At 42.9% G+C, this 12,952-nt stretch overlaps 1 protein-coding gene across 4 annotated transcripts in view; it reads right to left on the reverse strand.

Moving 5' to 3' along the window:
• Positions 1-8,897: 8,897 nt before the first annotated feature.
• Positions 8,898-12,952, reverse strand: part of Dgkepsilon (diacylglycerol kinase epsilon) — a 63,163-nt gene continuing 59,108 nt past the window's right edge. For all 4 annotated transcript variants that reach the window (XM_050188085.3, XM_055076557.2, XM_055076554.2 and 1 more), the window contains one exon: positions 8,898-12,371. In XM_050188085.3, the coding sequence (XP_050044042.1) occupies positions 12,243-12,371 (129 nt within the window). In that variant the 3' untranslated portion in view covers positions 8,898-12,242. The remainder of the gene's footprint in view (positions 12,372-12,952) is intronic.

The raw sequence follows: 12,952 nt of genomic DNA on the forward strand, positions 1-12,952 counted from the left end.
AACGGCTTCATTTCTGGCAGTTTGTAGTGGTGATCCATCACTGACGCCTTGGTGATACAGCCGATTTGCAGCACCCATTGCAGGTGCTGTTTGACCTTTGATACCGGCAATGCTGCCACCACCGTCAGCTTTCACAGCCAGACATCACCACAGTCGCACGAAAACTGATGCGGCATTCCAGGGTGTCTACCAAGTTAACATTTCCAAATTCCCTGAGTGTTCAAGGTTTTCCTTGAGTGCCTTTGCAAAATTCCTTGAGTGACACAGAACTTCGTTTTATGTCAAGACGAGTTGAAACTATGTCGCCCGATGCTGTCATTCTCTAGTCAGCATGTTAAAAAATAAAGTACGACTTAATCCAGTTTGAATAGTAAGTTGTGGTGTTTATTTTATTCAAAAAGAAAACAGAAGGGCGGGGTTAGTGAAATGCACAGCAAATATCTTCGACAAAAATGGTAAAACCCATTGCAAATCGAGTCGGACATTATCTATATACGAATAAAGAGGAGATGCATGCGGAAGCAAATATTTTTGAATATGAGCTATTTATATCAACTGATAGCAAGCTCATTGGTATGAGGCCCGAACTTTAGTGAGATTCTTTCTCAGCAACTGGAAAGTCAACCTCAACTGTCCTGGCATACTCTCAGCCCGCGCACAACGCATCAGTGTTGCGTTTCACTGCTTTAAAGGGTTTATTTTGGTTTGGATAAGGGACACCTGCATCTCGGCGTCAGCCAACACTTTGTTTTTTGAGCTCAAGTTCCTTCAAAGAAGCGGCGACACCCGCCGTGGTTGCTCAGTGGCTATGGTGTTAGGCTGCTGAGCACGAGGTCGTGGGATCGAATCCCGGCCACGGCGGCCGCATTTCGATGGGGGCGAAATGCGAAAACACCCCTGTACTTAGATTTAGGTGCACGTTAAAGAACCCCAGGTGGTCAAAATTTCCGGAGTCCTCCACTACGGCGTGCCTCATAATCAGAAAGTGGTTTTGGCACGTAAAACCCCATAATTTAAAGAAGCGGCGGCACGCTTCCTTTCCCGCTCATTCCTCAATGCGCAGGTCCTTTCTGTTCTCGTCCTCCTTTAATCACGCGTTCACCCCACCGAACATTTAAAGCATCCTCTTAGTCAGTTGGACAGTCAACGTCCGATTTTCCGGACTCCCTAAGGGACGCGAAAACGTCCGAAAAATCAGGCAGTTCGAAAAAATTAATGCATGTCTTTTACTGCCCTTAAGGGCTCAAATCGCCACAGGCACATCCGAAAAAGCTCTGAAGCCAGTACACTTATTTGGCATATCGTTGCTCGTACTGTGACAGGAGGTTCCGGGTGCGCGCGTGTATAAATAAGGAATATATACTTTATCCCGTGACAATTGTCCCTTCCCACGCTTGTAATGCTTCACTGCAATACTTTTGCGTATGCTTTACTGCGTAACACTGCTATACTGAGGCGAAGCTGACTTTCAAAAACCGGCATTATCCAACGCGCCGTGCTTTCCGAGCTTCGAAGCCAATCGCGCGGACCACAAAGATGCAGTCGGTGCCATTGCCGACAGCGGCGAATTCTTTCAATGAAAAACACGGCACAGAGCGGCAAGAAGCTTAATAGCGACCGCGGTGGTGGCTATGGCTGCCAGCAGATCTGCGTGCGAGAGCGCCAATTCGAGGCGGCAAGGTAATCAAAATGGCGGCGGTGGTAGTGGCTTTGATTAATGCCGTTTCGAACTTGTGGTCACGGCAAAAAGTCCGGAAAATCGGACGGCGAAGGGTTCTCGCGTCCGAAATTTCAGACGTTCTTATACATTGACTCTATGGGTTACGTGGTAGTGCCGGGAAGCCGTCCTTATTATCGGGCGTCCGGAAAGTCTGTCGTTGAATGTAGACTGGCAACTACTTAAGCGGACGACAACGCGTCAAAGAGGATTCGTTACGATTCCTCTCGGTTACTCGAGCCATCACTACCACGATTTTTGTTCCCTTTCAACAAAATTACTGCTCATTGATAGAAGCACAAATTCCCCGATTTTTCCCTGGTATTTCCAAACTATCCAAATCCCTGAGAATTCCCGGTTTTCCCGATTTTCCCGGTGCTAAAGCTGCTAAAGGGAAGCTTTGCTGAAAGATTTATTTTCCCTGATTACAGTTTAACACAGAGGTCTCAAGCTCGCCGCCCAGCCCACATAGCCCTCCTGAGCGTAGGGCTCAAGAGGGGCTTGAAATCAGCCCTCGAGAAATAGCAACGGCTCTTCCAGAAAACAGCCCACACAAATGACGACACAATGAGAGGAAGCTTTCTTATTTCATGGCTCACAGCTAAATTTTCTAATACATTTACGGAGGGGTGCCTTCATAAAGAGGTGCCTGCTAGAAGTGTGGAATGCTGTTTGTCACAGCATCATCATCATCAGCCTGTTTTATGTCCACTGCTACAGTTACAGTACACTGTACCACTGCTGGACGAAAGCCTCTCCCTGCGATCTCCAATTACCCCTGTCCTGCGCCAACCGATTCCAACTAGCGCCCGCGAATTTCCTAATTTCATCGCTCCACCTAGTCTTCTGTCGTCCTCGATTGCGTTTTCCTTCTTTTGGTACTCATTCTGTAACCCTAATAGTCCAACGGTTATCTAACCGGCGCATTACATGACCTGTCCAGCTCCATTTTTTCCTCTCGATGTCAATTAGAATATTGTCTATATCCGTTTGCTCTCTGATCCAAACCGCTCTCTTTCTGTCTCTTAACGTTATGCCTAGCAATCTTCATTCCATCGCTCTTTGCGCGGTCCTTAATTTGTTCTCAAGCTTCTTTGTCAGTCTCCAAGCCTCCGCCCCATATGTCAGCACTGGTAAAATGCACTGAGTATACACATTCCCTTTCAATGATAATGGTAAGCTTCCAGTCAGGAGCTGGCAATGTCTGCCGTATGCAATCCAACCCATTTTTATTCTTCTGTGAATTTCCTTCTCATGATCAGGGTTCCCTGTGATTAATTGACCAAGGTAAACGTACTCCTTCACAGACTCTATAGGCAAACTAGCAATCCTGAACTCTTGTTCCTTTGCCCGGCTATTTATCATTATCTTCTGCATGTTAATCTTCAACCCCACTCTTACACTCTCTCTGTTAAGGTCCTCAATCATTTGCTGTAACTAGTCTGCATTGTTGTTGAATAGAACAATGTCATCGGCAAGCCGAAGGTTGCCGAGATATTCGCCGTCTATCTTTACTCCTAAGCCTTCCCAGTTTTATAGCTTGAATACTTCTTCTGAGCACGCAGTGAATAGCATTGGGGAGATTGTGTCTCCCTGTCTTACCCTTTTCTTTATAGCTATCTTTCTGCTTTTCTTGTATAGAATTAAGGTAGCTATAGAACCTCTGTAGATATTTTCGAAGGTATTAACGTAAGCGTTCTGTACTCCTCGATTACGTAATGCCTCTATGACTGCTGGTATCTCTACTGAATCAAATGACTTTTCATAATCTACGAAAGCCATTAGAGAGGTTGAGTGTACTCTGCAGATTTCTCGATTGAAAAATTAAATTGTGGGGTTTTACGTGCCAAAAGCAAGTTCTGATTACGAGGCATGCTGCAGTGGAGGACTCCAGAAATTTTGATCAGCTGGGGTTCTTTAACGCGCACCTAAATCTAAGTACACGGCGGTTTTCGCCCACATCGAGATGTGGCCGCCATGGCCGGGATTCGATACCGCGACCTTGTGCTCAGCAGCCCAACACCATAGCCACTGAGCAACCCCTGCAGGTAGATTTCTCAATTACCCGATTGATTACATGAACGTGATCCATTGTACAGTATCCCTTCCTGAAGCAAGCCTGTTCCCTTGAATGACTGAAGTCAAGTGTTGCCCTTATCCTATTCAAACTTATCCTCGTGAATATTTTATACAATACTGGAAGTAAGCTAATGGGTCTATAATTTTTCAATTCTTTAACGTCTCCCTTTTTCTGGATTAGTAGAATGTTGGCATTCTTCCAGTTCTCTGGGACCCTTGAAGTCGATAGATAGTTCGCATAAAGGGCCGCCAGTTTTTCAAGCATTGTCTCCTCCATATTTGATTAAATCGACTGTTGTTCTATCTGCTCCTGCCGCGTTTCCTCATTTCATGTCTTCCAAGGCCCTTCTAACTCCATTAAATGTTATAGAAGGAGCCTCTGTAATCTGTTTATTACTACTTCCGAAGGAAGTGTCCTGGCTGCTCTGAGCATTGTACCGGTCAGTAAACAATTCTTCCGTAGCTTTTACGATATCTTTGAAATTGCTGATGATATTGCCCTGCTTATCTTTCAGTGCATACATTTTTGCTTGTCCTATGCTAAATTTTCTTCTCGCAGATTTCATGCTGCATCCATTTATTACTGCCTCCTCAGTCTTTCTTACATTATAATTTCCAATATCCTTTGTTTTCTCCTCATTGATCAGTTTTGACAATTCTGCAAATTCTATCTGATCTCTCGAGTTGGACTGTTTCATTCTTCGTTGTTTCTTTATTAGGTCCTTCGTTGCTTGGGAGAGCTTACCTACTGCTTGCCTTGGTGCATTGCCTGCCGCTTCAAGTGCCGTTTCTGAAGCCAGCCTAGTTATGGTTTCATTCATTACCTCTATATCATCCACACCTTGCTGTTCCAAGGCCGCATATTCGTTTGCAAGTGCCAGAATGAATTGGCCCGCTTCTATCCTTACAGCGTCTAGGTTGGCCTGTTTCTTCTTCACCAATTTTACTCTTCCTCTCTTCAAATTCAGGTGAATCCTAGACCTTACTAACCTACGATCACTGCATTTCGCCCTACATAACACTTCTACATTGTACACTATGCTGGGACTGGCAGAAAATATTAAATCGATTTCATTCCTTGTTTGACCATCAGGGCTTTTCCAGGTCCACTTTTTGTTGCTATGCTTTCTGAAGAAGGTGTTCATTATTCATAGCTTATTCCTTTCCGCGAATTTTACCACCTCTCCTCTTAGTGTTTCGAGAGCCGACGCCGTAGTTGCCAATTGCTTGTTCACCAGCCTGCTTTTCCCACACTTTTGCTTTGAAGTTGCCCATTGCTACAGCATACTGACTTTGCACTTTTCTCATGGCTAACTCCATGTCTTCATAAACCTGATCTACTTCATCATCATCTTGACTGGAGGTGGGAGCGTAGGCTTGTACCACCTTTAATCTATACCTCTTATCAAGTTTTATTAAGGCTACTGCTACCCTCTCACGAATGCTGTAGAATTCGTCAATGTTGCCTGCTTTGTCCTTATGTATTTGGAATCCCACCCCGTATAACTTCCTATCTGGGAGACCTCTATAGCGGAAGACGTGGCCGTTAGCACTGTATAAGCCTCACCAGTTCTTCTAACCTCACTAAGGCCAATGATACCCCAAACATTGCCTGATAGCTCCTCAAAGAAACCTGCTAAGTTAGCCTCACTAGAAAGAGTTCGGGTGTTAAAAGGTTGCAAGAGTCAGTTTTCATTGGCAGCCTGTCCGTGTCCAGAGATTCTTAGCACCCTCTGCTGCATTACAGGTCTGACCACTGCCTTGGTCAGGTGCTCTGCAGCTGCTGGGGACTGAGGACCAAGGGTTAATTGTAGGAGTCATGAGGGAGGTAGTGGCCGAATACTGCACCAGGGAGGCCAATTTCTGTTCTCGTGAAGGACTGTCTTTGTTGAAGCTTAATGGGCCTTCCTAGTTCGGTTAGTATAGCCCCACTGGTTCTCGTCATTTTAGCCGATGTCACGCACCACTCCAAGCCTGGAGAAGCTCGAGTACAGGAGATGGTGAATCCCAGATTATCAAGTTCAGAATTAAAAAGAAAAAACTCAAGCTCAAAGATGAAAACTTCTGACTACGATAACCGAGCATACAAGTTAGCTCAGTCAGATAACTCTACAGGCTGTGAGGCTGTCTTATGGTGGAGAATTTCAGCCCAGTGGATCTTACATGTCTAAAAACTTCCTTGATTTATCTGCGATAGATGTGTTTTGCTGATCACGATGAGTAACTCAAAATACAATGATTTCTAAACGGTTCTAACCTCGTAGATTAGCCTTTTACAAATGCTGTCGCTGAATGTGTTAATGAAATCAGCGTGGACATTGAAAGAGGTCTCAAAAAGTTGTGCCGAGTGTTTGTCGCGTTTGCAACAGCTTGCACGAGAGCACCCACATTACTGACAACGCTCTTTTGCCGTTTTTAGCGGAGGTGTTGACAGAAGTTTTAACTTCACGGAGGAACTGCTGAACTGGTGTCAATGAAAGGAATAACCACTGGTGCTGACATTTTGTCAGTGCTTGAAGAAAGGGTCAAGTGGGCAGAACTGCTATGGGAGAAGCTTGTCTTCCTCCCAATTGATGGTGCCCCATCAATGGTTAGACACAAGAATGGACTTGTGCGGTGCGCTGGGCACAGCTTGCAACACTAAACATAAATTCTGTTGGCATCCATTGCACTCTGCACCAAGAGGCATTACAGAGCAAGTCTCTGCAAATGAAGAAAGAACACTGTGTCTAACACAGTGAACTTTATTCAGTTGAAAGCGCCGAACCATCGTCAGTTCGTGTGGTCGTCAGTTCGGGACGCTTTTGTGCACTGCTCTCAACTATCTACAAAAAAGAATTCGAAGGCCGATTGCAGGACATGGCTGGCCTTAATATGTTCCAAGCTTTCCCTGCTGCCATTCTCGGTGCAAGCAGAAGGTGTGGTTTCCATACAGATTGAACTGATCGAGCTACAGGCCTTCACAACACTCAAGCAGAAGTTTGAAGACATTGGTGTACTAGAATTTCGTTACATGTGCACATCCCCTGCACTGCATAAGCTGGGAGAATCTTCACCATAAATGGGAGCATGAGTGTGGTCCGCGAGGAGCTCTATGCAATATATACAGCAGAGTGCAGGATGAGAGTTTAGCCTGATTAGGCCGACATGAATCGGCTGTCTAGTTGTCCTATGGATAACTGACATGCACAGTTGAAGGCGATATTTGGTCGCTTCGGATCAACAATACGTATATATACATATAGATATTTATTTGTGACCTCTTTCATAGTATGGTCTCCCTGGTCACATTGCATCCATCTCCAATCGTGAAACATTCCGTGATAACCTGAATTCATTGCGCATTAATACTGTACTATAATGATGTTGCACTTTGCTATTTTTCAGTCATGTAATTACTGTTGCCCCCCTCACTCTATGCCCTTCAATGGGCCTGTAAGGTAGTGTGAAATAAATAAATAAATAAATAAATAAATAAATAAATAAATAAAACAGAAACTATAATAAGTTGTGGATAGTGTGCTGCATGTTTACACAGTACTGAAATTACTTGAAGTCTTACTTTTAACACTTTTCTCCGACAGGGCACTGCGTCTATGTATAAAGTAGCATCCAAGAACCACAAGCACAAAAAAAAAGAACATTTAAAATCTGTTGCTTACATATGCTGCAAAGTAAGTGACACTAAGCAATTTTTTTTTAATGCCAGTTATTGTTCTGGGCATAGAGCATTAGAAAATTAGGCCGTTTTTCCTGCGCCTCAGATATGTTCGAAGTTCAAGATATGCAGCCCATGTTTACACTCTCAATAAAAGCTAATGTAAAATTTTAAAAATATATTGTGAATTGCTGGTGTTTGCTTTAAAGATGCTGATGCAAGAAACATGCAAAACTTAAATTATCAGAAGATGTAATTAAATGGCACCTCAAAAGGATATTGTTCTACTCTGATGTACGATTTATACGACAATGTGACTTTCACATTTCCCATAAGCAAGCAAACATGTGGCATCGGCAAGCTGCTAGAGTGTGTTTGACACACGTCCTTATTTACGCTTTTCTCTGGAACTGCATTTCACCAGCTAAAAACTTAAATGTTATCGCTCAGTGCAAGATGAGTCTGCATGATTTGGAACTTACTTGAATGTTATCATTAATTTTATCTATTGCATATGTCCTGGCTGAACCTTGTATAATCAGACTGCACGTGCGACATGAATTGTGTAGTAGTTTTCAAAAGCCATGCGAGCACCAACAACTACCCTGGAACTTTCGACGAGTTACGTACTTTTATTATGTATTTTACTAACGTATTACATAGTTTTTATTTGTTGGTTATTTTTCTTCAGTGTGTGTGCTTTAGTTTTTGCTCTCATGTTTGTAGCATTGGGACAAAGCTTTTTAAGAGGGAGGCATTTGGCACGTGTACTTATTCATCCTTTTCTCGGGGACTACTTAAAGTTATCGCTCAGCGCAAGTCGCACCTGTATGATGTGGAACTTACTCGTACGTTAGCATTAATCTTCTGTGAATGTTCTCGCTGAAGCTTGTATAATCAGATTGGATGCGCTACATGAATTGTGTAGTAGTTTCTGGAAGGCACACAGGCACCAGTGATTACGCTGGAACTTTGGACAAGTCATTTATAAAAGTCAAGGCACTTGACTCGCAGATTAGATTTTCGTTGATTGTCGACTGTGCTCGCCGCTATTCTTGTGCTTGACTGTGTTGTTTTTTTAACACAGGCCCGATGAATAAAATATTGGTTTCGTTATTTGCAGTTTTCCTACTACATTCTTCATCATCACTACATGACAATGTAATTAATAGTAACCAATCCTGTTAACTATTACCCAAAACCACTGAGTTATTCCGATTATGGATGTGTGTAGCACTTGTGTTTCATTCCAGGCAATTCAAGTTTCACAGACAAAATTCCCTACATATCCTCCAATGGCCACATCTACTAATTCTTGTCAATTAACGACAATATTGATCAAGCAGATTTTGCAAGTGCCTTTTTCATTACGTGCCCTGGTCATCTGCCTTGAACTCGCCGAATAAAAATGTTACTTACGCATATTTAGGCTGCTCATTCCAATATGCGACAACAACTTAGAATTTATGACATACACAGCAGTATACAGGGGCAATGTTACACAAGGCAAAATGTCACCTCCATGTCGCACAGAGTACAGATGCAATGGCATGCAGTCACCTTATACAGTGTAATATTAGCCCATTTTCAACATGCAAGAACTGAACACATGCACTTAGTGCAATAACTTGGCATACAAATCTAATTGTCAGGATATTATTGCTACTAATAGCAGCACAGCAGCGTTTTTCGATATGTAGTATTAGCCTGACAAACACAAATATGCGAGGTGTGACATTTAACAGACGATATAATATGTGCTCTCACAAAACATCTGTTTCAAAGTTGCAATCAAGTGCCCGCTAACAAACTTTCAAAAGTATGTGTAAACATGTACTTTAACTGTGCATTCAATAATGTCTAGGGATGCGCGAATAGTATTCAGTGTCATTGAATATTCAATCGAATTGTTCTCTATTCGTTATTCACTTCGATTCGAATTCAGGTAGTGTTTGATATCTTCAAGTTATTCGGCGCTCCCAAATAGTTAGCCAGAAGCCACGGACAGACAGGGCAAGTCTCGGAGGCTATGCTTTATATGTAATGGCTATCCTACAACATCTAAATCTCGAAGGCTGTACGTTTTTACAGAGTCGAAAATAGATTATCAAAGGGGAAGTGGCAAGCTTTCCTCAGCTTTGTGCAAAGTATCGATCGATTGTGGGTGGTCAATGCTTATGGACATCCAAAAGGACATGCACATGGCCCAGCATGAAGTGATTCAAGACATCCCCACGTGCAGGAACAGCGAGTACGCCATGATTGGATAGGCTCCTCAAGCACTGTGCCCCAGTTTCAGTTGAGCATTGTGAATCTGACATGTACAACTTGAGTTCCAAAGAATGGAAATTAATCACTGCGGCTGTAAAAGTGGTGCAGCCCCTAGACCAAGCAACGATCGAACTATGCGCAGACCGCTATCCTACACTTTCCCAATCGATACCTCTTGTGCATTGTACACAAGTGGTGCTGCATGTGTCTGAAGGTCATGAAGCAGCATGATTTGCAAAGAGCCTTCTGCGCAGTCTTGCAGCGAGGTTTCCTGGCTTAAAATGGCACATATTTCAGCAAACGCAATGCTAGTTGGTCCTCGCCACAAAGACATTTGCTACACTGAAGAGAGTAAAAAAAAGTTGGCAAAAGCTGCACTTGCGACTGCAGCAAATAAGTTCATGCTAGCCCCGACATGGAGAAGCCTGCAACTAACACACTGTGGAGTGTTCTTTCTTCATTAAGCTCTAACATGGTGCAAAACAGTGCACATGAAAGTGTTCATTGCCAAGTGGCAGGCTACTCGGTGCTCCTGCGCTTCCACGGTGAGAAAACCCTTTGAAGTGTTGGAAGAGCCATGGCAGCCGGATGTACCCAGTGCTCGCCAAGGTGGCACAAAAGTACCTCTCAATTCCTGCCAGACAGGCAAGGACTGAGAGGCTGTTTTCAACAGCAGGAAATGTTAGCAGTCGACAGAAACTGCTGCTCCCAGACCATGGGGAGCAGCTAGTATTTTTGCACGAACACTTGTGAATGCAGTAAAGGAAAGCAGTATGCTCTGCCTAAATGAGTTGTAATTCTTAAAAAAAATTGTGTAGATAAGTCGGGTCATGATAAAAATGCGCCTTTTTCTTGATGATATGTGATATATTCGATTAGAAATTATTCGATCAAATCACTACCTGCTTCAAGTTCGCTTCGAACCTCAAGTTCACTATTTGTCCATCCCTAATAATGTCACATTAAACTACTTTGATTCAAATGCAGTTACCATAGTATACATATTACCTATAGTATACAGGTATACCCGATAAGAATTACAACGGCCTTGTGATAGGGCTTCAACAAAAGGCATGTCAACAGTATTGGCCTGAGTGCTTGCCCATTGAAAGTACAAACAAACATAAATTGCAATTCATTTTTTTACAAGTACAAGGGAACTCTATTAGAATACACAATTCCTCACATAGCAAATTAACAAAACTGCACTGCAGTACATGGTGTTCAACACATAATGTGGTGATTAAGATAATACATAGTAGCATATTACCACTTCGATGAACAGCGTGTACAAATAACTTTGCATGCAAATGTTAACAGCAATATAAAAGATACTGCGTATAATTTCACAGATCCAACTGCTCAACAAAAGCGATGAACAGCATCACAATCAAATGAACATTTATTAGCAACTTCGTCATCCTTTGCAAACACAGTGTGCAGTAAGCATATTGTTGACTCTGCTACACTGCAGCTACATTTACTGCGTGCACATCCTGTCGACGCCAACCAACATATTTGCTTTAATAAGAGCTTGATGAGGGCTAGTTGGTTCATATTTAGGACTGAGGTTGAACAGCGCGAGGTTGAATTATCACTTGTCTGTGGTATTTGTTCCTTATTGTCCTTGTTTTATTCAGGCTGTTCAACCTCAGCCAAAATACTAGCATTACTAACCGAAAATTGTGTCAGCAGCAACAACGAGCACCTGCACATATTTCATATATTTGACACTTGCTTTTACTGTACAGCATTCAGTGACAACTTGAGAAACATGTATCATAAGCGAGTGTAACTACTCAATACAAGCCCAGTGGGGCGCATGAAAGTATACTAGACACATGGAGGAGTGTGCGCTTAGTTCTGGTATTATGTTGGCCAAGGCCCTCCATGCATATACTAAAACTCGAATTATTAGCTTATCCCACTGTCATTATATTCATTCTTCTCTGCTTATCCAGCCTCAAACAGCCCTGAGCTGTAACATGTAAAGACCATTAAACTTATTCTGTATGTTTCGGTTTGAAATTATTCCACAATAGCTAAAATTAAAAAAACAAAACAAATAGGTTCAAAAAAGCAATTGCTCTGGCTCTGCGACCACCCTGTAACCAGGTTGCAACAAAAGAGGCTTTAGATTTCACAAGACTGAGTATTGCAGGGCGAACAGAAAAATTCACGAAATCACAAAAATAAATTACCGTAAAACAAATCGGCACTTGGAATGAAGTGCCTCCAGCAAAAAATAATGAGGCAGAATGTTGGTCACAACCAGTCACTTGTGCCCACCAGCAGTTACTTCCCATAATCAACAATTTCACGTCACTGCGTAGCACATGAAAACGTCTAAATACATTAACGAACATATACCAGAATGGAAGCATAGGCGTCCAAAGTCTTGCACTGAAGCAGCGCAGGTTGCAGAAGCTAACCCAACATGTTGGTAGCATGGTCTGGTGAGCAAGAAGTGCCATGCTTCTCCCAGACGACAACGCTTCCTTCTGTGAGGTTGCATGCTCATGACTGGGGTTCACCCTGGTTCACAAGCACGGCTGCCTGGCAGTGGAATGTGATGAGCAGGGTGGCAGGAGCCTGTTCCCAGGGTTCGCCGTCCACTTGCACGGGAAGATGTTCCAGCAACTCCAACTGGCCAGAGCAAAAGAAGCAAAATTCACATCTGACATGTTAACACTGGTTAGCTCAATAGCCAATAAAATTGCAACTACTTCTGTTCATCATTTTTGGTTTTAAAACTGTGAAAAGTAAACAACCTTTGAAAATTGAATTACAAGTAAACATGACAGCACCCAATGGTGCATTTTACAGTGAAACCTTTTTAACATGGTACTTAAATAAAAAATCTAGATAATTTGCACGTATGGAACACTCGTATTAAAGATGTATATAGACATACAACATAACATACCAATTCCACACCAATTTGGTGTGCATTGATCAATTTGTCATGGGGACCGCCACATGTGCAGTGTTTCATGAATGAGGATAGCACAGGTGGTGCGCAAGCACACGATATCGCATTTGGTAACTTTACAATGTTGCCAGATCACATTGCCGATTCAAGCCAAAGTAACCCAAAGTGATCTGATCTTGAGCACTACGTGTGCAGCATGGAGAACCAGCTATAGGCCCATATTAGACCAGCTATGCCTTCATATTGGACCAACTGTGTCTCCATCCATAGTATGGTGTCACCAGCCCTTTAGTTA

The sequence above is a fragment of the Dermacentor andersoni genome, chromosome 2 (assembly GCF_023375885.2).
Source record: "Dermacentor andersoni chromosome 2, qqDerAnde1_hic_scaffold, whole genome shotgun sequence".
NCBI classification, from domain to species: domain Eukaryota; kingdom Metazoa; phylum Arthropoda; class Arachnida; order Ixodida; family Ixodidae; genus Dermacentor; species Dermacentor andersoni.